General features: G+C 40.9%; 1 protein-coding gene across 2 annotated transcripts in view; it reads right to left on the bottom strand.

The window, feature by feature from the left end:
* The window catches only part of RASGEF1B (RasGEF domain family member 1B), a 590,808-nt gene that overhangs the window by 136,332 nt on the left and 429,693 nt on the right, over positions 1–24,783 (bottom strand). For both annotated transcript variants that reach the window (XM_067736368.1, XM_067736369.1), the window contains exon 4: positions 4,746–4,829. In XM_067736368.1, the coding sequence (XP_067592469.1) occupies positions 4,746–4,829 (84 nt within the window). The remainder of the gene's footprint in view (positions 1–4,745; positions 4,830–24,783) is intronic.

Below are 24,783 nucleotides of genomic sequence, written 5' to 3' on the forward strand. Positions count from 1 at the left end.
ATCTACCTCCATTTCCTTCTGGTAAAATCAAATAATGCATTAAAGTTACATCTTTAGACTGAGGACAAGTTTACCTGTCACTTAAATTCTACTGAGAAAGGTAGGTTGGCACAGCCATGGTCATGGGCAGCTCTTAATCCAAAACAGCTCCCTCTGCTTGTGTATTCTATGCAGCTTTCAGCGGTCAAGGCACTTTATTGGGTCGTTTTGACTTGGCATGAGCTGCGCAATGCTTTGCTGAGTTGAACTAATACTTCTCTCGGCCCACTATCCTGTCTTGTCAGTAGCCAGTGAGAATTTTGTGGGAGAGTCTGGAAGTTGAATTTTATGTCATCTTCCAATGTTACCTATCTCCCTAAATCCCTGTTTTTGTTTCCATCATTATTCTCTAATTCCCTTTCAGTAGTCCACTTTGAATCTGCCATTAATTTATTGAAATTCTCCAATCCCTTTTGCATTTACTGTTAGCCTGTGCAACCTCTTGGGGGGAACATGTTTACTGTCAAATACATTAAAGTAGTCGGTCTTAATTCATTCTCCAGAGTATCTCTTACAAATGACAAAGTCCTCTACTTATAACATTGTGGCATTTGGGGAAGTAAGTTCATCCTGAGTTTTCACAACAATATTTAGCTGCTGCAAAGTCAAGAAAGAAAAAGCTGCCAGGTCATCCCCAGGAATTCCCAAGACACATATTTTTCTCATTTGCATTCTTATTTACATAAATTTGTATGCTCCATTCAAAAGGCGCTGATTCCAATTATGTAAAATAAAACAGGAAACTCTTCTATGTCTGAGAGTGGATAATCACACATCCCAGGCTTGCTTGCTGCCCAGAGTGATTTCCAGGGCTTCTCCCCTGAAAAGAAGGAAGTTTCCCTCCTTTATTCCTACCCTCTAATCATAACCACTAATGAAAAGAGTTATCATTTAATGGTAAGATTGGAGTTGGCTCCAAAATATTCTTTTTTCTATTATGAACTCACATTGGAATCGTCTGTTTTCCAACTGGTGTTTTCCCAACACCTTTCCTCCCCTCCACCACCCGTAGGAAGGAAACACTGGTCCTTGGTTCAGCTTGGGGTACCCTAATTTGGGTGGTAGAAATTGCCTCTGGGTCCAGCTTGCAGCTTTTTACCCAACAGAAACTTTCTTGGCAGTGAGTAAGAGAGTTTGGATTCTGGGCAGATTAACCATAGGTTTTAATTATACACCCCCAATGCTGCCTTCCACTGACCCCTATAATTAAAGCTTGACTTTCTTACATATTTGGCATCATTTTCCCCTCCAGGTGGATGGATCACAGAGCTGATTGCAAAACGAATTCCTTAGAGTATTTTACAGAACATGTGTTAAGCCCAGAAGCCAGAGCTATGGGGAGAAAAAAGGGCAAGAGTATCCTTTGGGAGCAGCCCCATTCATCCCAGGACAGTCCTAGTGTCACTGTGCAGAAAGACACCTACCTGCTCACTCCGCCCTGGGCGGGAAGGAGACCTGAGGAACACACAGTGAAATATCATTGAACCAAGAATGGTCATACTGCACTTGATTTCCTTCTGCTCTCTGACAAGCATTTCCCAAAGTTACTCTCTACCGTTTCTATACTGCTGTTAGTGTTTCTAATCAGGTCTAGGAAAACATCCAGTAAACTCTGGACTATCTATTGGATTGAAGTGAAATTTAGTCAGAAAAGACCCCTCCAGCGTTCATGGACTTCTGACCTCAGCCTTTGAAACAGCTTCTTTCCATCCCCACAGAGTGGTGTTCTGTTTAGAACCTATATAAAGTCAAAGGAGGCGGGGCTGGAGGGGACTGAGGCCAGGGGAAGGCAGTGAAATGGAGCTGTTACTAACACATTTTGTGATGTTCAGGGAGTGTTTTGTTTGTTTGTTGTTTTAATCTTTGGGTCAAAGGATACTCCTTTTACTTGGAACTGAAGTCAGCAGAGGGGAAGTGCAGACCTTACTGAACCCGAAGTACAGAAAGTCAGTCCCTAGAAGCTTGGGTTGCTCCCCTGCTACGCCTGCAAAACCTCAGCGGGCTGACAGCGGGAAGGAGACTTCCTGTTCGACTGGGAGTTTGCACTCTGCAGAAAGCTGTCTTGGCAGGACTTGCCGCCAAGGCAAAATTACCAGGAATTGCTGGGAAAATAGATTCATTTCCTTTTCAAAACTACAAAAGCTTCAGTTCTGCCCACATATATATAAGTTGGAGAGAAAAGCCCTACTGAAAGAACTTTTGTTTGTTTTTGACTTGTCTGAACAGTGACTACGTTTCATCCTAGTCCTTGGAGTGTGTGTGGTCCAGAGATGCACCACTGTAGCAAAGGATAGGAAGGTGGCTGCTATCCCAGGTAGACTGGCCCTTCAGTTAAGGTGTGCCTGGAAAGTGTCCTTGACGTACTCACCAGAGTTTTGCCTCCCTTCCTGATGTAACAGGGAAGAGCCAAATCTGACTACATGTTGGATCTGTTTCTTTCACTTTAACCTTTTCTTTCCCCTGCTTTTGTTCACTGAAAGGATACTGTCTATACATAATGGCCTGCCTCGGGGAACCCTGCCTCTCTGCCTAAATGTTAAACCAAAGTGCCTTTGTTCAGGGAAGCATCCTGACCCTGTCCACCGGTGGATGGCTGCAAGGAAGAAGAAATTAACACACCCCCTCCCCCGAGGCTGGCCATTCCAGGTGATATTTGCAAAACTTACGGCCTTTTTTTACTTTACTTCCTCATCTCCTCCCCCCTCTCTGCTCTATAAAAGAAACTGGCATCCAAACCCTGATAAGATGTTTTTTTGGAGACATTAGTCTGCCATCTTCTCGGTCTGCCGGCTTTCCGAATAAAGTCGTATTCCTTGACTCAACACCTTGTCTCCCGATTTATTGGCCTGTCGTGTGGCGAGCAGAGCAAGCTTGGACTCGGTAACACTGACATATAACACGCCCCAGCTCCCATTTCTTGGGATAAGCAAATTGAGCACGTGTTTCCTCTAAGTTTACCATGTGTATAGCATTTCACTTATTCATTCATTCAACTCATTTGCATAATTCATTGAGTATTTGGATACATAGTGAACAAAATGGTTAAAAAAATCCTTGCTCTTGTGAATTTATATTAAATTGTTTAATTCTTTTTTAAAAAAATAAATAAATGTATTTATTTATTTATTTTTGGCGGAGTTGGGTCTTTGTTGCTGCGTGCAGGCTTTCTCTAGTTGCGGTGAGCAGGGGCTACTCTTCATTGCTGTGCGCAGGCTTCTCATTGCGGTGGCTTCTCTTGTTGTGGAGCATGGGCTCTAGGCTCATGGGCTTCAGTAGTTGTGGTACATGGGCTCCAGAGAGCAGGCTCAGTAGTTGTGGCGCACCGGCTTAGCTGCTCCACGGCATGTGGGATCTTCCTGGACCAGGGCTCGAACCCATGTCCTCTGCATTGGCAGGCAGATTCTTAACCACTGTGCCACCAGGGAAGCCCTAAATTGTTTAATTCTGATGGCAGTCCCGTGAGGCAGTAGTATTATTATGAAGCCCTCTTTACAGGTGATTTTCTCAGTCACAGAGCCAGTGAACGGTGGAGCCGGGATTTGAACCCAGGCAGCCGGACGCCATTAAGCCCACACTCTTAACCATCCAGCTCCACACTCCCTAGTGGGACTGATGGGTGTGATTTCAGGTTCAGAACAGGTGCAGTTTAGCCAGATACCTGTAATTTCTCTTCTGGAGGCAAAGTCTTTCATTCCACAACATAATTTAAATAACAAATATATTTGAAAGAGGTAGTATGGTGGTTGGATTTCACACTAAGACGTTGAAGCGGATCAGAGTTTGCACCCCAAAATATGCCACTTCGGCATAAGGATTATCTTGAGCCAAAGGCAATTGAGAAATAACAGATGTAGGAAAAGCTCTCTGCCCTCTCCCTTTCTGTCTAAAAGTAGAACATAAATTTCCCTTTGTAAAGGTAACATAAATTTGTAAAGGTGTCTTTCTTTCCCATACCAGGAAGAAGATGACTTTTAATCACTGGAGATGATTCTTATCAATAGAAAAGGTACCAACATGAGTTTGCATAACAAACCTTACGAAATAACACAATCTTCCATTAATTGTCCCCACATATTTACCATCTCACAATTTATGGCCCAGAGAAGCCCAAACCCCTTTTCCTTTCTCTTGTCACTTCTCCACAGTTAATCACTCTTTGTTAAAATGGTATATAAGCCCCAAAGACAATTGCTTCTTTGGGTCTTCACTTCTTTTCTATGAAGGCCTCTTTATTCATAATAATAATAAATCTTTCCTCCTGTGTACCCATCTTTTCTTTTTTTTTAGTTTAATTTTCATCACCCCAGGTACTAAGCCTAGAAGAGAAGAGGAAAAAGGTTTTTTCCCTCTCCTATTATGTAAATGACTAAAAGCCACCTCTTTCTTTCTAATAAGTTCTGATAGGCGGGGAAGGTGGTCAAAGAGCTGAGAAAGCAGGGCACTGAAGGGAGTTGGGGAGGGCATCATCAAAATGCAAGGGCGGGCAGAAGCTGAGGCCAGGGCATCTCAGCTCAATGTCACTCAGCTCAACATTTTGCCTAGGGCAAATGCAACTAGGGCAAACCAAATAGGTCAAATTTTGGATTTTTATCAGTCACTTTTATGAGATCAATTTGATGATGTCACCCAGATAGCTCAAAACAAAAAGAAAGAACAGCCAACAGGCTCAAATCATACTGTTCAACAAGAAATGAATTCATTCTTACTTTGCCAATTGGCTTCTCAATTGGAGGGCTTGTAAAGCAGATTGGAGTAATGCTGCTGTACATTGAAGGTTTCCATTGCTGTTCCTATGAGAAAGGAAACAGAGAGAGATTTCAGGGACTTGGCTGGCCTTTCTGCTGCATGAAGCCATTTCCCTGCTTCCCACAATAGTGCCTCAAGCACTTAACCATAATGGTTGTCACTTGAAATACCTGAGTCAGCGTTTTTGCACAGGCATCTTCAGTTTGCAGTCTGTGCAAACTCATTTAACCTTTTACAGGGTTATATTACAAAACCTTTTATGACATTTTGAAGGAATGTTGACAAAAGTGCAGAATATTTTCAGCATAATCTGTTAAGGCATCCTTCTAGAACATAGATTAGACTATGTGAATCTTTTTTTTTTAAGTAACTTTATTAATATCTCATCTCATTGCATAAAAACACTGACCACAGTTAAACTTCTGGTTTTGAAATATCTGATTCTATATGGGATACTGTCCAAAGTTCTCTACCTGCTTTTCAGAACACTCCAAAATGTGGCTCTTTTTCACTTTTTTGCTTTAGTTCCAACTCTGTCTTACAGTTTAACCTAAACCTCAAGCCACATTTGGCCAATGTGTTTTTCTTAAGTAGACTCCAATCTATGCCTTTGTTTATACTGTTCCTAGTTCCTAAAAGATCCTTTCCTCACTATCTGTCTATGACTTCCTACCTGTCCTAAAAAGCCCAGCTCAGATTCCCTAAGAAACATTTCTCTATATTTCTCCACTCTGGCGAGAGTCAGAATACATTTCTCCCTAACACAGGATCCACACACAGCAAGTCTCCTACATATGAACCTTCATGCTGTGAACTTTCAAAGATGCGAACATGCGTTCGCATGTTCAATCACGTAAGTTAGTTCACGTGTCTGGCATACATTGTCACGTGCGTGCATCCTCTACAAGTGGTTGTGCTTTTGTGTACTTTACTGTACAGTATTGTATAGAGTACAGTAACACAGTATCTTTATTTCAAGCCCAGGATGTCTGGAAGCAAATGTAAAAGCAGCGGTATATAGTCGATTGTGTTAGTTGGGTACCTAGGCTAACTTTGTTGGACTTAGGAACAAATTGGACTTATGAATGTGCTCTCGGAACTGAACTCGTTCCTATTTAGGGGACTTACTGTACTATTATTAGAGTACTTGACACTATCTGCTGGGAAGGTGAGCTACTGAAGACAGGACTCATGTCTTAGCTATCTTTGTATCCTTCACAATCTAACACAGGTCTCATGCATTGCTCTGGTCTGAATATGTCCCTCCAAAATTTATACGTTAAAATCCTAAGCCCCAAAGATAGTATTAGGAGGTGGTGCCTTTGGGAAGTGATTTGGGAAGCTAATGGGATTAATGTCCTTGTAAAAGAGGTCCCAGGGTGCTTGCTGGCCCCCTTCCCATGTGAGGATACAAGTAGAAGTCTGCGACCTGGAAGAGGCCACTCACTCAACCATGCTGACACCCTGATCTCAGACTTCTAGCCTCCAGAACAGTGAGAAATAAATATCTGCTGTTTATAAGCCCCCCAGTCTGTGGTATTTTGTTACAGCAGCCTGAAGGGACTAAGACATAGATGTAGGTGTTTTCCATTAGAGCACTCTTCCCTTTCGTCAGCTGAATCTTTTCTTTATGTAGAAACATCCCAGCAGATCCAGCTCTCTCCAGCCCCCAGCTCTGACTCTCACTACACACATTTTTCGGTGTCATTAGAGGAAACATCAAGAGACTTGTTATTGAAAAAAACCTTAACTATAGGTACCAACAACCCCATAAAATAAAAATGACCTTTAAAAACGAATCAGCAAGCATTGACCCATCCCCACCACCCGCTGTCCATTAATTGGCCATGTTTCTTGAGTGAAAGGAAGATTTTTCAGTGGTCTTAGCAAAGGAATGGAGTATGACCCTCTGGAATCTCTACCCCTGCTGTTACTAATTATCTTACTCTGGGCAAATTACTTGTACTTTCTACCAGGGTGGCCCTGCCTGTAAATGTGGTTTGTGTTATTTACACACATCTTGCAGGGTATTTTGAGACTAACTGTGGAGCTATCTGTGGCCTGGAAATGCAAAGCATAATTCCTGAGGAAGAGGCCCTGCAGTCTACCCCCAGGATAAGCCATTCAAACCTCTGACTTCTTCCCGTGGTCTGGAAACAAGGGTTATGGTTGGATTCCGAGGGATGTGGATTTCTGTCCATTAGGAGTTAAACTGAGACTAGCAACTCATTTCACAGGTCATGTTCCAGCCATCAAAGTTTAATTACCACCAAACCCACTGGCCTAGGTCCCAACCATGTTAATGCATGCATGAAAGAAAGTTCCAAAGGATCCAGTTACCCCATTCCACCTTTCAGAGATAAAAAGACATTGAATGGCACCAGGGAAAAGGCCAAAATACATCAACTGAGACTGCAACTTTTTTTTTTTTTAATGAAAATAACAGGTTCAGTGTTGATGATCAGGACACATGATTCAGTTTCAAGGAAGTCAATCTGCAGATGCAGAAGATGAATCTGAAAAACTCTGCCTTCCTTCTGACGCTGGTCCGGTTGCTATGGCAACATGTAACTAGTTTTCTTAGGTTGTTGTGGAGCTTGATTTTCTTTAGACCAAGGAGTCCCTTGATACAATTGCACTGGGTATACTTAAGACAAAAACAACCCAAGAGTCACAAAGTATAGACTTCTTACCTAGAAATTATTTATGTGGTGGGAAAATATGTGATGATTCTGCACCATATATAAAAGAGTATTTCTGAAATAATGGGTTCACATGCAAAATACAGAGTAGTCAGGGATATATAGTTATTACTGAATATTATTTCCCTTTCCCTATCTCCTTTCCTCATTTCAGGCTTTCCACACAGGGTTTGCTGTTGCTGTTGTTTGGATGGTTGAGCGGCTAGTGTTAAGAGTTGTCCCCCATCTAACTCACCACTTGCTAAATATGGGGACAGGGCACTGAGGATGGACTTGGACAAAGTGGAATGAGAGAGAATTAGAGAAAAGTTGTTGAAGCCTCAGGCAAGTCGGCCATCCTCTAGCTCTCTGCAAAATAAGGGCAAAATTGTCCCTTTATCTTCTTCCCATCATAACTTCAGAGCATTCCTGAGAAGCTACGGAACCACTCAGAGCTCTCCACATGACAGGTACCTGGGGTTACTTTTCTGAGACTGGATTCCTAAAAGGAGACCAAAGAAGTGGTTAAGGCTGTGAACTGTAATTACAACCTTCAGTGTTTACCCTGGAGTCTGAAGTATAAGGGCAATTCCTGGCGCCAAAGGACAGAAATAATCTAGGATTTTGATGAGGAAGGATGCTGGGATCATCTGGCAACTCAGCTAGCTGGCTGAGCAGTGGGGTCAGTCCAGGTGGCATCTGCCTAAGGGTGCGTCCCTGGCCAGCTCAAACGACCCTAATAACTCTGACGGAAAGAACGTGTCTTCCCTCAGAAATCTCGATCTTATACCCTACAGAAAACATGGAAGTGGATATCTATCAACTGCCGGTCCCTTCTCCCCCTACCTCAGGGCTAGGAACAATGTAATCTGTTTTGAGATGGAAGCAGATTCTACTTTAAAGACTGCCATTCATCTATCCAGCCTCAACTTGTCACCCATTCTTTATCTGGAATAAAAACAACTGCACCTTCCATCTATAGAGTGCTTTCAAAGAACTGCTAACACCGCAGTTTAGTTGCCCCTCACAGAAACCTGAGCTGTTTCTGGGACCTAGGACATTGAGAGAACTGTGATATTTCAAACAGTCACTGGGAACCAAGGAAGGAGAAAGTTCCTGAAAAGGGACGTGATATAGATATAGAGAGAAGAAGGGCCAGACCCCATTGCTCTGACTCGTCTTCTCTCTGGCCCCCCCAACCTAATGGTTGAGACCAATCAGCAGGAATTTGGGTTCGCCCCACCACGCCAGCTGGAGTTCCTTCTTAGCAAGTGTCAAGCACACAGATGCAGAGGTGAGGTGGCCTTGGGAAGGGAGGAGAGCTGGGTGGAGGGCCATTAAATGTTGACTCACTCAGGCTTGACCAGACTTCCTCCCTTTTTCCACATTCCAGTACAATTTTGGTGAACTTAAGTAAACTGTGCACACTGCTAAGTGTTCCTACTTCCTTTGGGTTATTATCAGAGACCTACACCAGCTCTGGTATATGAAAATCCCCTCCCCTTCAAAACTTGTGAGCAGAGAGGCTCACAGCGGGAGAAGAGCCTCGCAAGCATTCCGGTTTTTAAGTTTCTGGGCAGAATCTTGTTAGAGCCTGACCTGCTTATACATTTTTCAGCACCTCCCTCAATACCCATTTCCCATAAATGCTCTGCTGAATTTTTGCATTTAAATTTCTACTTCTTAGATTTTTACATGTTAATTTTTAAAATGTCCCTTGTGCTTTTTCCTTCCTTTCCTATGTTTTGTGCATCCTCAGTACCACCTGTACCTACCACAAGGCTGCCATGACAAGAAACATTAAAACAAGTTCTTTCGAAACACTCAAAACCATTAATGGGACTTTTGAAAGAAAGTGGCACATCTCCTTCACCATACTCTCCTGTCTCCGAGTTTCCAGCCAGCCTTTATCCAAATGCATGTATATTTAGCTACGATGCCATTTCGCATCACTCTTATACATTTTCCATTTAACATCACATTACATATTTTCTGTGTTTTTACATAGTCTTTGGGTTTATAATATTTAGTGACTACATCATGTTCCATCAACAGGATGGAGTATAATGTATTTGCTCTCTTGATACATATTTCGATTATTTCCATTTTTCTCCCTAATTTTTTTTGAAGTTTTAAAAACAGTTCTATTGATACAATTCACATACCATCCACTCCACACATTTAAAGTGCACAATTCAATGTTTCTTAATACACTCACAGTGTTGTGCAGCCATCACCAGAATGTAATTTTAGAGTATTTGTGTCCCCTGCCAGAAGAAACACTTTACCTAATAGGAGTTCTTCACCATCCCTCCTGTCCCCTCCCCAAGCCCTAAGCAACCACTAGTCAACTTTCTATCTATATTTTTGCCTATTATGGACACTTTATATAAATGAAATCACACTATATGTTGTCTTCTGTGACTTTCATATAGTGTAATGTTTTCAAAGATTATCCACGTTGTAGCATGTATCATCCCTTCATCATTTTTCACTGCCAAAAAAACTCCATTGAATGGATATACCACATTTTATGCATCTGTTTATTCATATGAGTTGTTTCTACTTTGGGGCTATTATGAATAAGGCATTTACGAACATTCATGCACAAGTTTTCATTTCTCTTGGTTATACACCTCGGAGTGGAAATGACAGATCATAAGACACCTCTATATTTCACATTTTGAGGAACTATCAAACTACTTTTCCCTGTACTTAATATCTATGAAAATATACTTGTTTTGGTCTTTTGAATCATTTCTTTAGAATATTTTTCTAGGAATAGGGCTCCTGTGCCCAAGATATGGACATTTTTATGGCTCTTGCTATTTTCTACCTGTACTGCTTTTCAAAATGATTGGACTAGTTTACACAGCTACCATATATCGTATATGTATCATGTATGTATGCATGTATATACACACACACATTTTTCTACACAGCAAACTTACGAGGAAGATGCCACAGTTAACCTCATATTTATAGATGGAGACACTAAGGGCCACAGAGGTTAAAATGCTTATCTTAAAAGTATATGCCTGTATATACACTACCAAATGTAAAATAGATAGCTAGTGGGAAGCAGCCACATAGCACAGGGAGATCAGCTCGGTGCTTTGTGACCACCTAGAGGGGTGGGATAGGGAGGGTGGGAGGGAGACGCAAGAGGGAGGAGATATGGGGATGTATGTATACGTATAGCTGACTCACTTTGTTATAAAGCAGAAACTAACACACCATTGTAAAGCAATTATACTCCAATAAAGATGTTAAAAAATAAAAAGTATATGTCTGGCTCGAAGGACCTTATAAACAAGACAATAATGATAAAGTAGAAAGCACCCTGGCCCCCCATTCCAAAGTCTGGGATTTGAGAACAGCTTTGATACTCACTTGATATATGACCTCTTTGGGGTTCCATATTTCTTTAGCAATAAAAAGTATAGTATATAATTTGCTATTTTTTAGAAGATCCAATAAGGCAATGTATTTGAAAACATTCAAATCAACAATACATAAAAATTGTTCATCTTTTTGATACTTCAAAATCAAGATGTGGTAGTTACACCATACAACAGTCCATTCACTTGTATGATACGAACCCTGAATTCTCTAGGAGTTCAGAAAAAATAGGAAGGAAAATGAAAATGCAAAGTCATCATTTATTCAAACATGAGAAAACATCACATAGGAGAAGAAATAGTTCTCCACAGTTCCCATGTATCACTGGAGGTCAACTTCATGTGCAAAATGATCCTGAAGTATGGGCTCTGAGAGGTCCAAATCTAAAATAATCACATGGAGCTTTACAGGAGTGAGGGAAGGAGCTGGGGATGCTGTAACTTGCCTCTCGGGAGATGGGGGCTGCTTGGAGACCAGCACCAAATTTAGGGAAAGGTATCAGTGGGTAAGTGCAAGTTATAAGTGACTGCAAAATCATATGTTGAAGTCCTAACTCCCAGCACCTCAGAATATGACTGTATTTGGATGTAGGGTCTTTAAAGGGGTGATTAAGTTAAAATGAGATCATCAGTGTGGGCCCCAATTCAAATAACTTGGGTCCTTATAAGAAGAGGAAATTTATACACAGATACACACATAAGGAAGATCATGTGAAGACACAAGGAGAAGATGGCCATCTATAAGCCAAGGAGAGAAGTTTCAGAAGAAACCACCTCTGCTGACCCCTTTATCTCAGACTTCCAGTCTCCAGAACTCTGAGAAAAGAAATTTCTGTTCTTTAAGCCACCTAGTCTGTGGTAGTTGGTTATGGCAACCCTAGAAAACTAACACAAAGATTCTTAGGAAAAAAAAAAAATAGAATTCAATATCAGGAGGAAGGGCCTTTAGAAGAGATGCCTTTTGGGGGCTTTTAGGCAGTCAGTGTAGGAAAGGTTTCCAAATGAACTGGAGAGAAGATGTTGCAGTGACTGGTGACAAAGCAGAGGCAGAAGTCTGAATGGGCAGCATCCTGTACATCAGCACTGAGCAGGCCCTGGGGATATTCAGGAGAATAAGATGCTGTCTTGTTCTCAAGGAACTCCCCCAAGTCTAGTAGGGGAGAGAGATAAACAAATAACATTCAAAAGGAGTGGTGCATATTCAGGACATTGGAGAAAGTGTCCATGATATGGAAGATGCAGTGAGAGCAAGGGAGGAGCATCTAACTCAGCCAAGAGAGGAGTTCCTGTGGTCGGAAGGCTTCTAGATGGAGGCAGTACAGGAGTTGAGGACAGAAGGACAGAACAAAAGTTAGGTAGTCAAAGAAGTGGAGTGGGGCAGGGAGGGGAGGGAGGGCCTGGGGATATGGAAGGAGGTTTATGGTGTTGCAGGAAGAGGAAACGTCATAAGGGCAAGAGGTATGAAATAAAAATAAATGTTGAGGGCTTCCCTGGTGGCACAGTGGTTGAGAGTCCGCCTGCTGATGCAGGGGACACGTGTTCGTGCCCTGGTCTGGGAAGATCCCACATTGCCGCGGAGCGGCTGGGCCCGTGAGCCATGGCCGCTGACCTCCGCGTCAGGCTCTGCGGCGGGAGAGGCCACGGCAGTGAGAGGCCCGCGTACCGAAAACAAGAAACAAAAAACTGTTGAGTTTTTATGTGAACCACAGATCATTTGGGGCTGTTAGATCTTAAAGAGTGAGACAGAGGTGGAAGGCAGGCAGGAAGCCCACGATTCTTTTATAATAGTGTTTGAAAGGATTACCTGGCCAGGAGATGGGAGCGTGCATTTGAGAGGAGGAAAGACTGTAAGCTAGGTAAACGTTTAGGCTACTGTTATCACAAACCAGGAAAGACAGGCGTCTAGAGAGTGAGGAAGTAGAGACAAGGAGCACAGACTTGACAGACTCCAGGAGAAGGGAAGGACATGATGAGGGTGCAGGTGAGGGGCAGTTCCTTTGCATCAGGGTACACCCTGGGCACCAAAAGGCACAAAGAGCACTCACCACTTCAGAGTCCTGATTTTAAATGTATTATTCTTTGATGTAAATGTTGTACTACATTTTGGCCTTAACTTGCCTTCTTATCTCAACTCAAACTTTTCGCTGCCACCAAATTTTTTTGCTTTCTCCCATGCACACACCCTGGTGTGCCGTGGGTTCACCGTTCTGCCAAGAATGAAATACTCATACGTGCACAAGCTACTAAACATGCATTGTCTGCATACAAGTTAAATGCTCTTATACGGACATTTAAAGCAGATATTGTACAATATAGATATAAATAATAAAATTCATACTGACGATTTGATCTAATATTTCTTTACTTAGAATGACAACAAGTAGCAAATAAAGAACAGCATGACAAGTTGAGAGACTGCAGAAGAAAGGAAAACATTTTATATTTGAGTATGTTTAACAGCATTTTTCCTGCTTTTTGAACCAAGGGGCCTGCTGAAAGTCTAAGCATGGCCAGGTACCAAAATAGCAGGTAAGACAATCCCCAAACCTGTCGGTAAGCACTTAAAAAATTGCTAACAAAATTCAATTGTATTTTTTTTAATGATTGTGACATTAATTTAAGCTTTACATTTTAATGACACATTGTAATGGACACAAATTTAATCAGTTTAGGTGGAAAGGAAGTCATTGATATACAACTGCTTTATCTTTAAAGGAATAGTAAACTACCTCCCTGACCAATTTTTTTTATTGAAGTATGGTTAATTTACAATGTTATGTTAGTTTCAAGCGTACAGCAAAGTGTTTCAGATTCTCTTCCATTATAGGTTATTACAAGATATTGAGTATAGTTCCCTGTGCTCTACAGTAGGTCCTATTTTACATAGAGTAGTGGGTATATATTAACCCCAAACCCCTAATTTATCTGTCTGCCGCCCCCAACATCACTATCCCCTTTGGTAACCATAAGTTTGTTTTCTATGAGTCTATTTCTGTTTTGTAAATAAGTTCAATTGTATCATTTTCTTTAGATTCCACATATAAGTGATATGATATCCACATATGATATTTGTCTTTTATTTGCATTTTAAAAACTGGTTTATCTATATATAACTGCCACAGTGTGCATGGCCTAATTACACTCTTAGGCAAATTTATCTTGATATAATGTTAGAGGGCTATGACAAACTGTACTTGACACATTGCAGTGCTTTCTCCAAGTCAGGAGCTCAGGTAAAATACAAGTAACAAAGATAGTCAAATTGGATTCCAAAATCACTAAAAATGATCTGTCTGAAAATACATGAGCTTAATGTGTTCCAAGCACCTGGGAATGCTCTAACTACAGGCTCAAGGTAAGTTTTGGATTCTGAGACTATATAGACAAAATTTCTGTTCTCAAAGATAGAAATCTGTTGATATTAATTAAGTTTTATGCAATGTTAAAATAATTTTAAAAATGAAAATATCCATGAATCCTTTATACTTAGATACCACTTCTAAGGAAAAGGGAATAAGCTTTTGTTCTCACGTTTGGGGGCTTTTCTCTGTTCCCCAAGCAGATGCATCTTGCCTGCTACTCTTAAATCTTCCTTATAGTGACTCTTGGATTCATTTTTCAGCTCTAAACATAGTAAAGTAAAAATATCTTAATCATACTTCTCTCCTTGAAGCTACAATATTGCTCAGAGTTCCTCGGCCACTTCTAAGAAGTGTGTACAGTAATAACATTTTCAAACAATATAGCCCTTAATTAGTCATCCCTAAAATTTCTTGTGTTACTAGAAATTAAGTGAGGTCAGTTGGAAGATCATAAATGGAACCGTAACCCATGGGCATAATTCTCTCAGAGAGCAGATAGGTGATACAATTTCAAGTGCAGAGGTTAAGGAAGACCACCCTTTGATTATCTGCACCTGAAATTTCTTTTCTAGGAAAAGACATTCATTCTGTAATTAACAGTTAGCAAAAGGTTTAATGTGTGAAATTCCCTGGGAGAGATGGCATGTTGGTTTTAATTCACAATAAGGGGAAAATGACTGAGGGAGAATAATCTCTTAAGATCAGGTTTTGATAGAAATAGAGCGAGGAGGAGTGACTGATGACTGCAATTGAGAGAGACGCAGTGGGGTACCAGATTCTGCATCTGCCCCATCACTGCACCTTGGGGTTCCCTGTCATGTGTTACATGTCACATTGATTTATAAGCCAAAAGCAGTCTTCTCCATTTTAATCTCCAGTTTAATAGGGGAAAAAAATCCTAAAATTGTCCACATTGTAGACTCCATACCATGCAATTTGTATTATTTCAGGTATTTAAATGTTATTATGGTTATAGATCTCAGGAACAAGAATGGTGTTTTATGGAAGTAGTTCTTAACTCATCAATAGATGAGTTCTTCCTGATGGCAGGATAGCCCTCTCTGGGCTGGACTTTAGAACAAGAGCAGAGGTGACTCCTACTTGGACTTGCTCAAGGAGGCATCTGGTGTGGGGTTCTTGTCACAGCATCATGTGTAATGTGTTCAATCATTAAATCAGTTGCTTGGTTTTCTTTATTAGAAGTCGTGATCCATTACCCAAATTGCATTCAGGTTGAAAGGCACAGAATTTAGTGTCAGAAGATCTGGGTTGGAGCCTTTTTCTTTTTGATTCCTCAAAAAGAAAGTAAAGACACTGCTACAACTTTTCTCTTACCTGCGCTGCCCACCTCAGAGCTTTGTTATGAATGGCCACTCTGGTCAGCACAGTGATTGAGGCATGTTTGACATTGACTTTAATTCCCAAAGCAATACTCCACATGAGACAAAGCCAAAGAGCATGACTTAAAAGCTAGAAGGTATAGTATCACACAAACGTTAGTTTCTCTCAAGCAAGCAAAGAAATGGAATGTACAGTGGTATTTTAGTAGAGAGGATTCATGCCAGTGACATTTTAATCTGAAATTTTATTATGAAAGGTAAAAATTTTAAAGCAGATATATTTTAGGACATGGAGTCACCTTTGCCCCTTGTCCCTTAGTGGGTCTGACTCTCCTCTCACACCTCTAATCAAGACCGTGGCTTCCCAGATCGCTTAGGACAAGGAGGATAGAAGTTTTCTCTACCTCCCCTGGGAAAGATGGTCTCCTGCTCAGCAACCTGAGGGCCAATCAGGGCCCCGTCCAGGTAGAATCTCCTCCATGCTTCCTCCTGGTCACTCCTCAAAGGAAGCCACTATCCTGACTTCTAACACCATAGTTTCCCACACCTGCCCCTCCCCGCCTTCTTGAATGCCATATGAATCAAATTACCCAGAATATATATTTTTGGATCTCCATTCTTTTCCTTAACATTATTTTTTGAGGGCTCATCGTGGCATTGTGTATGGCTATAGTCCATTTACTTTCATTGCTGTGTAGTACCATCCTGTGAATATATCACACTTTATCCATTTCACTGCTAATGGACATTTGTATTATTTCTGGTTTGAAGCTATTATACATAGTACTGCTATGAACGTCCTGACCCATGCCTTTTGGTGCACATATGTATATTTTTTCTATGTGGTAGAAGAACTGCTAGATCACAGACTCTGTATATACTCAATTTTAGTAGACAAGGCCAAAGAGTTTTCCAAAGTGGTTGTACCAACATGCACTTCACCAAACTTAGACTTCCTTTAGCAGTGTCTTTTATTTATTTATTTATTATTAAGGTAACATTGATCTATAAGATTATATAACTTTCATTAGAAATGTCTTTTCATACATTTCTTTTTCTGTTTCTACTAGCCAGAGCTGGTTCCTGCTGCTTGCAAATAAGAACTTCACAAGACATGTGGGAAAACCTGGAGGGGAGTGTTACAGGTTAAGAGTAACAGGGAGGAAGGCCCTGAGGCCACTATGTAACTACCTTATATTGATTACTTACTAAGCAGATACTGTGCCTAAGTGTTCACACACACACACACACACACACACACACACACCCCTAGATCGATCGCAAGATAGCCAGAGATAACCCTAGTTAATCATTCTCACTCGACAGTGATACACCAGGCACTGGGTTAGGCAAAACCCCGTGAAGTAAGCATGATTAATATTTATGCAGATTGGGAAACTGACATTTAATAAACTGAATTAAATTGCTTAGGATCATCTATATATAATAGTAAAGCAAGAATTTGAACCCAACGTTGTCTGCCTCCAAAATCTATGCTGTTCACCAATATATGACACTGATAACTGCTCCTTTTTTTTTTTTTTTTTTTTGCGGTACACGGGCCTCTCACTGTTGCGGCCTCTCCCGTTGCGGAGCACAGGCTCCGGACGCGCAGGCTCAGCGGCCATGGCTCACGGGCCCAGTCGCTCCGCGGCATGTGGGATCTTCCCGGACCGGGGCACGAACCCGTGTCCCCTGCATCGGCAGGCGGACTCCCACCCACTGCGCCACCGGGGAAGCCCGATAACTGTTCTTTTAAAAGCTAAGAAATGAGTTGATTAATTTAGAAGGCCATTTAGAGCAGATCCTGTCAAATCTAAATGACATCAAATAGCAGCAGCCATCTTCCAGGGTTCTTTGTTTTTTCCCAGTGTCTGTTGTAGAGCATCCTAGGCAAGGTGGTAGATGTGTCTGAGGATGAACATTCCAGGGAGTGGTGAGCATGACAAACTGTTTGCCAATATTCTTCAGTTACTGGCAGATACTGATGCTGCATTCCAGCTCTGCTAAATAGAGTCTTAGATAATAATGGTAATTCATATTCATAAAATATTTTACACCCTTTCTAAAACATTACAGGTCAGAACACTGCTAGGTCATAAAGAGTATGTGTTTCTTCACCATCTAAAGTCTTTCTTTGAAAGATGCCATTTTTTTCAGAGTGAGTACAGAGTAGAGAAGGAATATAATTGTTTTCTGTTGTTTCATTTTTTACAGATAAACACTAAATCTGACTCAGTTGAAAATATCGAACTGATTTAACCTGTAAGAACTTTACGATTATGAGATTGATGTGTTTTGGTTTGTTGGTTGGTTGGCCTTGTTGCTGTTGTTATGCTGCTGGTAGTTTTTTTCTTTTTTTTTTTGCGGTACACGGGCCTCTCACTGCTGTGGCCTCTCCCATTGCGGAGCACAGGCTCTGGACACGCAGGCTCAGCGGCCATGGCTCACGGGCCCAGCTGCTCCGCGGCATGTGGGATCTTCCCGGACCGGGGCACGAACCCGTGTCCCCTGCATCGGCAGGCGGACTCTCAACGACTGCGCCACCAGGGAAGCCCTGGCGGTAGTTTTTTGATGTTTGATTGCCATAGAGTGTTACTGATCCAGGCACAGTTTATTAAAATAAAGAGGATCCCCCTTGGGTGGAATTTCCCTTAATTCTCTTAAGTTTCTATTATTCTAAAACATAGATAACATTAAAGGAAACAATGTAAATTGAATAGACTTGGCATATCATGTAGCTGCTGTTCTAAAATCATGTCACATCAAAAGGCAACATTGGAATCCACTTAGACATTGGTAGTAACAATCACCCCCTAAGAAAAGACTCTGTCAGCCAAATAGAGAGGGGTAGAGTAGGGCAGTAAGAACAGTTGAAATGTCTTTCTCTTGGTTGCTGATTAATTACATTGTTTCCTAAACCAATTCTGTTTTGAATGCTCCTCTCTAAAAATTACTATCCAGCAGACAATAACAGTATCATTTGCTGCCTGCTGCTTATAATTGACAAGTGATTGCTAGATACAAGTTGTGTTGTTAATCAGCCTTGAAGAGAAGTGAAAACTGTGCCTTCTATCCAAATTCAAAGCTAGCTTTTGGTGTTGGTACTTTCTATTTCTGCAGTTTGGGCTGATGTGAGCACATGCATTCCTTCTGCTACTCCCACTGGGGCCACTTCAGCCTTCAGAATGTGGGCAGCTGGCTCCTTCAAGCTTACACCAGGTAAGTCTGAATACCTTCATGTACTTCATCCTCAGTCATATTTATGAGCAGGGAAATGCCTTCCAGTTGTTGGGGAAAGGCATCTTCCTCTGGAGAAGGGCAGACATGTAGCAGATGCAAAACCCACTGGCGCATCACCAGGAAAATATAAACCCCACTAATAGTATTCAAGTAACACTCTCCTGATCCTCAATATTCTGGACAGTTTATTCTTCCTGAGTGTCTCCATTTAATTTATAATCATAAATATTATAAAATGACTTCTGAATCATAAAAGTGCACTTGAGAGATAAAGACAGACTGAAGTAGAATTCAGCTCTTGATGGAAAACAATACATTTAGGATCTGAATTTAAACAAAAATCCATCTAAGAAACTCAGAGGATGAGGCACCACTGCTGGTTTGGAACCTAGTATTTAGGTGTTTCATGTGCCGGTCTGATGTTTTGTTTCTCTGAGTCATCCTCCCTGTAATTCCTTGTTCTGCAAGGTATGACTTTAATGGCTTTTCTTTATTTAAAGTCTTAGAGAAAGTTAAAAATACAAAGTAAACATGGCAACACAGCCACTGTATTCTTCTTAACCTTCTTTTTTGAACTTCAGGATTTACCCTTTAATATTAGTGTGTATATACAAATAGCAAAAAGAAAAGAAAAACAGAACTTGATCTACCTTAATTTATCATTACGTTTGGTCTATACCTGGACTCACCTTGACTTGGCATGATAAGAACAAAGAACTTTCTGTTCCTAACCACGAAATAGATGAGAGAGTAATGGAAAACATGACAGAATTCATATGAAGAGTTGTTTTACCAATTTTTATCCAGGAGATTCCCCCTGCTCTTTGACTGAATCTGAACTCTGGTCTCATGAAATCTATTTGTTTTGGCTGAAATTTGTAATCTAGCTAAGGTCAGTGTTAGTCTGAACATTAACTAAGAATTCAGCTTAATATTAAACCTTGTCATGGAGTGAGAGGATTCACTTGCTTGGTTACTTTTTGAAGGTACCATCTACACACTCGAAATGTAGCTCTGAATTGTGTTAATTTAGTGAAAATCATGGGGCAGTTGCAGGTGTTTACCTGCTTTCTGTAATCTTATGTCAGTCCGATGCATGTGTCCTGATTTTGAGGGTCTGAGAATTCTCATACACTCTGACAATGAATTTGATTTGAAAATAGTCTACACTCAAAGCAGCTGTAAACTGCAGCCATGCCCATTTGCTTCAATCTCCTGAAGTGTGTGTGTGTGTGTGTGTGTGTGTGTGTGTACAAATAAAAATAAAAATGACTAGAAGGAAGCTACAGCAATCAAGACAGAGTGATACTGGCAAAAGAATGGGGGAAAAATAATCAATGGAACTGAATAGAGAACCCAGAAACAGACCAGCATAAATATACTCAACAAAGGAGCAAAGGGAAAATACAATGGAGCAAAGATAGTCTTTCAAATGGTGCTACAACAACTGGACATACACATTCACATCCAAAGTGAATCTAGACACAGACCTAACACCCTTCACAAAAATTAACTCAAAATGGACCCAAATGTAAGATCTGAAACTATAACATTCCTAGAAGATAACATAGGAGAACACCTAGATGACCCTGGATATGTTGATGACTTTTTAGATATAGCACCAAAGGCACCAATCCATGACAGAAATAATTGATAAGTTGGACTTCAATGAAATTTAAGATTTCTGCTCTGCAAAAGATAACGTCAAGGGAATGAGAAGACAAGCCACAGACTGGGAGACTACATCTGCAAAGAATATACCTGATAAAGGATTGTTATCCAAAATATACAAAGAGCCTTAGAAAACGAAAAATAGAACTACCATATGACACAGCAACACCATTACTGGGCATATACCCTGAGAAAACCATAATTCAAAAAGAGTTATGTACCACACTGTTCATTACAGCACTATTTACAATAGCCAGGATATGGAAGCAACCTAAGTGTCCATCAACAGATGAATGGATAAAGAAGATGTGGCACATATATACAAGGGAATATTACTCAGCCATAAAAAGAAACAAAATTGAGTTATTTGTAGTGAGGTGAATGGACCTAGAGTCTGTCATACAGAGTGAAGTAAGTCAGAAAGAGAAAAACAAATACCGTATGCTAAAACATACATATGGAATCTAAAAGAAAAAAAATGGTTCTGACGAACCTAGGGGCAGGAGAGGAATAAAGACGCAGACGTAGAGAATGGACTTGAGGACACAGGGAGGGGGAAGGGTAAGCTGGGATGAAGTGAGAGAGTATCATTGACAGATATACACTACCAAATGTAAAATAGATAGCTAGTGGGAAGCAGCTGCATCACATAGGGAGATCAGCTCACTGCTTTGTGACCACCTAGAGGGGTGGGATAGGGAGGGTGGGAGGGAGACGCAAGAGGGAGGGGATATGGGGATATATGTACACATACAGCTGATTCACTTTGTTATACAGCAGAAACTAACACAACATTGTAAAGCAACTATACTCCAATAAAGATGTTAAAAAAATATATAGGGCTTCCCTGGTGGCGCAGTGGTTGAGAGTCCGCCTGCCGATGCAGGGGATGCGGGTTCGTGCCCCGGTCCGGGAGGATTCCACATGCTGCGGAGCGGCTAGGCCCGTGAGCCATGGCCGCTGAGCCTGCACGTCTGGAGCCTGTGCTCTGCGGTGGGAGAGGCCACAACGGTGAGAGGCCCGCGTACCGCAAAAAAAAAAAAAAAAAAAAAATATATATATATATATATTTTTATATATATATATATATATATATATATATATATATACACACACAAAGAACTCTTAAAACTCAACAATAAGGTAACAACTAGGTTAAAAAATGGGCCAAAGATCTTAACAGACACCTCACCAAAGAAGATATACTGATGGTAAATAAGCAAATGAAAAGATGCTTCACATCATATGTCATCAGGGAAATGCAAATTAAAACAACGAGATACCACCACACAATTATTAGAATGACCAAAATCCAGAACACTGACAACACCAAATGCTGGCGAGGGTGTGAAGCAACAGGGGAATGGAAAATGGTACAACCCATTTGGAAGACAGTTGGGCAATTTCTTACAAAACTAAACATACCCTTACCATACAATCCAGCAATCATGCTTCTTTGTATCTACCCAAGGGAGCTGAAAACTTATGTCCACACAAAAACCTGTACATGGATGCTAATAGCAGCTTTATGCATAATTGCCAAAACTTGAAAGCAACCAAAATGTTCATCAGTAGGTGAATGGATAAATAAGTTGTGGTACATCCAGACAATGGAATATCATTCAGTGCTAAAAAGAAATGAGCTATGAAACCATGAAAAGACATGAAGGAAATTTAAATGCATATTACTAATCTGAAAAGGCTACATGCTATATGATTCCAACTCTATGACATTCTGGAAAAGGCAAAGCTATGGAGGCAATAAAAAGTTCAGTGGTTGCCAAGAGGTAGGGGAGAGGATAAACAGTCAGACAACAGAAGATTTCTAGGGCAGTGAAACTACTGTGTAATACTATATGTTGTTGGATACATGTTATCATGTTATTATACACCAAGAATGAGCCCTAAGGTAAACTATGGACTTTGGGTGATTAGGACGTGTCAATATAAGTTCATCAACTGCCTGCTCCTACAACCAGTTTCTGCAAACATTTCCCATGAAGCGTAGGGTGAATTTATGATAACTGAGCTTGTTGAGACTACACACAACTCCTCCTGCCAAGCCTGAGAGTTCAAGGTCAGTGACTGTTCGTATGATGGAATTTCCTTCACAATAAGATAAAAAGCCAGAAACTGTTGTCTTTAGAAGATAGTAAGCACTTGCTTTTCCTGCTTAATAGGGCCTTGGAGGTCAGGTTCAAATAGACATCTCTATTCAGAAAGATGGATTCTGCTGGAGCAATTTCACATTAATAGCAGATAAAAACAAATTCCCTCTCAGTGAGAGGAAAGGAAATGAGTACTGAGAGAGCTGGTTCAGATACAAATGTTCACAACAGGCCAGAGAGTCTTGACCCAATTACTTGAGTGGGTCAGTGACTACTTGTTGGCATCCTGTGTGATTTTTCTCCTTTAATTAACTGAAAAAATAGCTTCAAGTGTTGTTCATACATATGCAGTAGCATTTATCATTATTTATTTCTAGCCCTGTATTTCAAATCTTGTTAAACCAAACAACTTAACCCAAAAAGTCAATTCTGTGTTCTCCAGGGGCTTTTTATGTTAAACATTAGTGAAAGTTCCATAGTATTGGTCACTGGCTGTGCTAGAGATGTGTGCTTACTGTAACTGTTCTCCTCTGCCTCCTGGATATGTGGAAAGCCCTCCCAGCCTCCCTTGAGGTCATGTTGGAAAAAGATGTAGTCCTACTAGAGAAAGGAACAAGCTATGAGCAAACATGAAGAGCACTGTAAATTATCCTTGTTCTCCTTTTCCTTGCAGCAGCAAACTCTGAAGTACCATTTTGAGGTGCTAGTGTCAAAGAATGGTGGAGACATTGTTAGCCTAGGTTCCTGAGTGACCCTATGGAGCAGAACCTCCTGCTACCCATCACTGCATACGTTGTGTTAAGACATTGAGATTTAGGGGCTAATTTGTTACCACAGCATACTGTAGCCTATACTGATTAATATACTGGTAAATATGTTGAGACGTATTTATGCCCAATAAGAGAGGAAAATCCTCTAATTAATACAGAAATGTATACATGCCTCATCAATGCTTCCAGGGAACACTCAGATAGTTTCTGACTTATGAATATGATCTCTCTTCTAACCTGCACAAGTAACACAGATAAATTATGGAATTCATTAATTTATTCAGCAAGTTATTTTTGAGCAAGGCACTTTCTGGAGCTGCAAATGTAACACTGAAAAAGTAGAGAACATCCCTGCTCTCACAGAGCTTAGACACCATGGATCTCAGGTTCCAGGGAGGAATAAAAAATAAAGAAGTAAGTGAAATAGGTAGTATTTCAGAAAGTTAAAAGTGGTATTAGCAAAAATAGACCAGGGAAGGGGGATAGGGAGTGTCAATGGTGAGGAAGAGTTGCCATACTCCCAGTATTTATGACAATGCCTGGAACCGAGTTCTGAGTTAAGTCTTAAATGAATGAAGGCCATTGGAGCATACTACCTACATTTCTATGAACCCTCAGCTTCCCTTCAGCTTTTATCTTGGATCAGCCCGATACATCTCTCTATATGTGAATGACCTTGAGGACTTGCCCTATTTCTTCCATTGCCCAATAAAATAGGAGTGGCAGGTGCCAACCTGGAAAAGAAATAGACCAACCTCCATTAGACTCCTCCTAAGACAGCTCACTGCCTTCTGTTCCCAACCGGACTTTGCCGGACTTTGCTAAATCTTGGTTTCATTTTTTCCCTCACAAGCCTACTCTTGAAACTTAGCACTTAGTGATAATATTTAAACTCTTGAGTTAACTCTCAATTCCCCCTCAAGCACTCATCTCATTCTCCGAATAAGAGATGGCAATTGATGTCTGCTCACCTACACCACCTCTGGAGGGAAATTTTCCCACCCTCAGCCCCTGATATCTAAGCTACTACATTGTATACACACAATCCCTTTTCTTTATTCCCCTCCTCCTACCATCCAGGCTTCAGGTACTTAAGCTAATGGTGAGAACCTGAGCAAAGCTAAGCCTTTGGTTTGCTGGTGTTAAAAAAAAAGATGAGCTGGGATGACTAAGTTCTCTGTCTCCTAAGTTTGAATTAAGTCATGCAGACAGAGTATACCAGCTGGTGCTATGAATTGAAGCTGAAAAAAGCCATGAAGCATGGTTCATAGCAAGCCAAAGGCACATGCAATCCAAAATTATGAGGCAATAGAAACTATTAGCAAGCAAAAAAAGCCTCATAGTAAAGAAAGCAAAACAAGCAGACACTCAGAGATGGGTCCCAAAAGAGAAGGAGAGAGAGAAAGAAGGTGAGTTTATCAC

This window comes from Pseudorca crassidens, chromosome 4, assembly GCF_039906515.1.
Source record: "Pseudorca crassidens isolate mPseCra1 chromosome 4, mPseCra1.hap1, whole genome shotgun sequence".
NCBI classification, from domain to species: domain Eukaryota; kingdom Metazoa; phylum Chordata; class Mammalia; order Artiodactyla; family Delphinidae; genus Pseudorca; species Pseudorca crassidens.